This window comes from Nerophis ophidion, linkage group LG18 (assembly GCF_033978795.1).
Source record: "Nerophis ophidion isolate RoL-2023_Sa linkage group LG18, RoL_Noph_v1.0, whole genome shotgun sequence".
NCBI lineage: Eukaryota > Metazoa > Chordata > Actinopteri > Syngnathiformes > Syngnathidae > Nerophis > Nerophis ophidion.
In genome coordinates this window covers 25,487,914-25,492,913 of record NC_084628.1, presented here as the reverse complement: position 1 = coordinate 25,492,913, position 5,000 = coordinate 25,487,914, and the positions used below count along the sequence as shown (strand labels likewise).

General features: G+C 40.4%; 1 protein-coding gene across 1 annotated transcript in view; it reads left to right on the top strand.

The window, feature by feature from the left end:
- bcl9l (bcl9 like) overlaps positions 1-5,000 on the top strand; it is a 70,206-nt gene that overhangs the window by 51,018 nt on the left and 14,188 nt on the right. The window contains exon 3 of the mRNA XM_061877851.1: positions 4,535-4,953. Coding sequence (XP_061733835.1) covers positions 4,620-4,953 — 334 coding nt within the window. The 5' untranslated portion in view covers positions 4,535-4,619. The remainder of the gene's footprint in view (positions 1-4,534; positions 4,954-5,000) is intronic.

Sequence of the window (5,000 nt, the reverse complement as noted above, 5' to 3'; positions counted from 1 at the left end):
ATACCGTATTTTTCGAACCATAAGTCGCAGGGGGCGACATATACTCCGGAGCCACTTATGTGTGAAATTGTTAACACATTACCATAAAATATCAAATAATATTTATCTCATTCACGGAAGAGACGAAGAAAATGTCAGCAATCGTCACATACATGTCAGCCAAAAAGCTGGGGGAGGGTCATGGTAGAAGTTCATTGTGGTCATGGAATGCTAACTGCTATATGCTATATGCTACTGCCGTAGCTAGTAAAATGGATCATTTCATTGTTGGCGGTAATTTATAAAAACTGAGAAGGGCTGAAAAAAAATTGCACCGAAAATTAAATCATGTACTGCAAATTACACAATATCAAATAATATTATTTATCTCATTCGTGGAAGAGACGGAGAAAATGTCAGCAATCGTCACACACACGTCAACCAATAAGAATTCGGCGGGAGAGGGTCATGGCAGAAGTGCATTGTGGGTCATGGAATGCTAACTGCTATATGCTATATGCTACTGCCGTAGCTATTAAAATGGATCATTTCATCGTTGGCCGTAATTTATAAAAACTGAGAAGGGCTGAACAAAAATTGGACCGAAAAGCAATCATGTACTGCAGGTTACAAGTTGGACGTAGTGAAATATGCAGCAGAAAACGACAAGAGGAAACGGCGCATACCTTTGGAGTTGTCAAAGTTGTTTAGCAACAACATCGAGGAAGAAGATTTCATCGGATTTAGCGATTATGAGTGACAGATTGTTTGGTAAACGTATAGCATGTTCTATATGTTATAGTTATTTGAATGACTCTTACCATAATATGTTACGTTAACATACCAGGCACCTTCTCAGTTGATTATTTATGCGTCATATAACGTACACTTATTCAGCCTGTTATTCACTATTCTTTATTTATTTTAAATTGCCTTTCAAATGTCTATTCTTGGTGTTGGATTTTATCAAATAAATTTCCCCCAAAAATGCGACTTATACTCCAGTGCGACGTACATATGTTTTTTTTTCTTCTTTATTTTGCATTTTCGGCCGGTGCGACGTATACTCCGGAGCGTCTTATAATCTGAAAAATACGGTAACTAAGTTGTATTAAAACATAAATAGCCACACAATCTACTTTCTTGGCAGAAGAAATACGACATGTACCGTAAGTTACACAACTAAAGAGCTCAGGGTTTCCCTTAGACCATGGGTGTCAAACTCTGGCCCGCGGGCCAAATTTGGCGCGCCGTGTAATTTTATTTGGCCCTTGAGGCAATATCAATTTAACATTAGAGCTGGCCTGCCGATATCATACAGCGACAGTGCCGCTGTAACACCGCATTCACCGCTAATACTCATACTTGCCAACCCTCCCAATTTTCCCAGGAGACTCCCAAAGTTCAGTGCCCCTCCCGAAAATCAACCATTCTCCCGAATTTCTACCAAATTCCACCCGGACAACAATATTGGGGGCGTGCCTTTAAGGCACCCCCTTTAGCGTTCCCTACAACCTGTCATCACGTCTGCTTTTCCTCCGTACAAACAGCGTGCCAAACCCAGTCACATTAATATTTGCGGTTTTTACACACACACAAGTGAATGCAAGCATACTTGGCCAACAGCCATACAGGTCACACTGAGGGTGGCCATATAAAAACAATTTTAACACTGTTACAAATATGCGCCACACTGTGCACCCACACCAAACAAGAATGACAAACACATTTCAGGAGAACAAATTGTATTTAATATACCATTGATGATTTTTTGTTTGTTTTTTGAAAGATGATTTTGCACTGTCATAGCAAATTAGTGTAGCAAACTGAGCAGTAATTAACTTTTTATCCATGCACATTCTCTTGCTACTTCAAGGCTTCAGTGTTTGATTCATTTATTATTATTATTTTATTTTCAAATGTATTATTAGCCTGTGGAAAAAAAATATTTTGATGTTTACCTCAGAACGCTGCAAACAGAAAAGAGGCATTTCATTTTTATTAAAATTGTATTTGATATGCCATTTATATTTTTTTATTATTATTATTTGAAACTGGATTTTGCATGTCACTATAAAGTTATATAAGCCTTGCTTGCTCAATAGTCAATGCAAAACTCATTTGCGTCCCTATTAAAGGTTAATTTGTTCAACTTTGGCCCGCGGCTTTGTTCAGTGTAAAGTTTTGGCCCACTCTGTATTTGAGTGTGACACCCCTGCCTTAGACTGTCAAGATACCTGTATTGGTCAGGGGTGTGGTCACCATGACGTCATCGACTAATTTGCATATTTTCTTAGTGTGATATATTTCTTTAAAAAGGCAAAAAAAATCTATACATACATTTAAACCAAATCTGTTTTTATTCATTAGTATCATATTTCCAATCGTTGCTGCTTTTCGTACGATGTACTTCAATGAGATTTTTTCAAGTGTCTAGAGACTTTTAATAAGGTTTTAAAATAAAAACAACTTTCATCAAATCTTGCATCTTCTTCTGGTGTTATTATAGAATGTACTCATGTTTAGAGACTCTACTTTTGTCCCTCCATGTCCATGACTAAAGAGGATGCAGCAAGTATGACAGCACACAAGCTTGGGGCTGTTGCTGCAGTTAGACTTTCTCTCCTTAAAAGCCGCAATTGTCCTCCTAATATTTGCACATTTTGTAGAAGGCTGTCCGCGGGTATATCTGGAACATATCAAGATTATGTCAACCTCACAGACTTGCTGACAACGCTCCAGACAGTGGTGTGCGTTTTGTTTGCATCCGGTTTCGTCAGTGTGGATTTCAGTAGTCAGTCTTTTTTTTGGTGGTCTGAAATCCCTCATCAATAGTGCGAAAAAATTGGCTATTTGCATCAAATCATACTGTAACGACAAGATAATGTTAATGTTTTATGTCCATGTGGCTTGGATTTATTGTTAGTTTTGTTGATGTTGACGTTGGTAGAGTGGCTGTGCCAGCAATCTAAGGGTTACTGGTTCAATCCCCACCTTCTACCATCCGAGTCACGTCCGTTGTGTCCTTGGGCAAGACACTTCACCCTTGCTACTGATGGGTCCTGGTGAGTGCCTTGCATGGCAGCTCACGCCATCCGTGTGTGAATGTGTGTGTGAATGGCCGAATGTGGAAATACTGTCTAAGCGCTTTAGGCTCCTTAAAAAGGGGTAGAAAAGCACTATACAAGTACAACCCATTTCACCATTTTACCAAAGTTCGCAAACACACAGAAAATGAGTGATTGTAGTTGTTTGTCCTGGCAAGCGCGGAGACAGAAGTGTGTGTACACGGGAGGTAAAACCTGTTAGAATTGTGCCGTTTATCATGAGATTGGTAATGTAAGTAAAAAATTGTGTCAGACTTTGTGTGGTTTCTTCTAGGGGCTACAAAATTAAAGATTTTAATTTGTTTTCAAGTGAAAAAAACATTTTCAAGGTGCGGTGGTAATAAAATTGCTTTGGTGGTGCGCCACATTCAATTACATTAAGGGGAAACCCTGGAGGGCACCGGTATTTTAGCCACACCCACCAAATTTTAGAAGAAACATTTTTTTTTTAGATAATTAGCCACGCCAGACCATAAGTCGCAGATGTATACCTGTATTTTTTAAAATATTTATTTACATACCTTTTGTTTCCAAACGGTAACTATAACACGGAAATAAAACGGCTGATCAAACAAAACAAGTCATTGTCATGGATCCACTAGCTGTGGAAGCTAGTTTTCCAATCCGCTAAACAGACTCAATAACTCCACAGTGACGTTTTGTTGGATTTACTGAGGAATTTGTTAAAAGGAAACAAAGTTAAAAAAAATGCCATTTTAAGTTAATACTAACGCAAACACTCGTCGATGTGTTAGCATAATAGCTAATGCTAACTCGTTAACATTACGATAGCACGTACAAATATGCATGCAAACACTCCTACAGACATCACACATGGGACTGTTTAGTAAATATGAATTGTTTTAGATCTATTGTAAAACTCACAAACGTTGCTTAGACTGATGAATGAAGAATCCTTTAGAGCAGAACCGCTACGGACGGTTTTACTTTCGGTTTAAGGCATAAAAACAGCAAAAATAGTTGCTGCCCGCAACACCTGCAGTGAGCAAACTCTTCCAAAAGAAGGCGCCGTAACACAAACTATAACACCACTTCAGTGTGTCTGCTTGTGTTGAATGAAAACGATTGAACACAAAACATTATGTTGCTCAAAAAGGTTCATTATGTCTTCTTATCATCCAATACACCAAAAAATATGGTCAGATTACAAAAAAATTTGAAAGACAAAACATTTTGGCCGCTAGAAAAATCCATAAATTAGCTGCACCGGTTAATAAGCCACAGAGTTCAAAGTATAGGACAAAAGCATAACTTAAATATGATTTAGCTGCTCAGGCCCTCATAATGAAAATGCACAGACATATTGTAATGTTATTTGCTGCTCAATACTTGACGTGGCCCTCCATGAAAACAAGTCTGACGACCCTTGCGTACGACATCCTTCATTCTGAAATATTCACAATCGTTATTTATCTTTTCTCCCTCAGTGTTGCCCGTTGGTGATGTGAACTTCAGTCCAGGACGCAACTTTTCTCCTCCTGCCGCCCTCGGCCTCACTCTGCAGCCAATCAAATGCACACGGACAATGAACTGGCCAATCATGGCAAGCAGCTCGGCGGTGACGGACGATCTCAAATAGCCACCGTCAACCTGCAGGCTGCTCCGCCGCCGCCACCGCAGCAGCAGCAGGCAGCCGCCGGTCACCTGGGGCCCAAGAGCCGCCTCGGTGCCGCCGGGGGCCATGGCGTCCACAAAAGCAACTCCGGGCTGAAGACCGCCAGCCAATCTGCGAGCGGCATCGGAGGGATGCTAAAAACCAAAAGCAAGCGGGAGAGGAGCGTCTCCGTGGACTCTGGTGATTCGCAACTAGCTGCCGCTAAAACCCTGGAGGCCGACGCCAAAGCAGGTGAGACGTTTTCAACTTTATTCACCTCCATCACTTCCGTCTCGCCA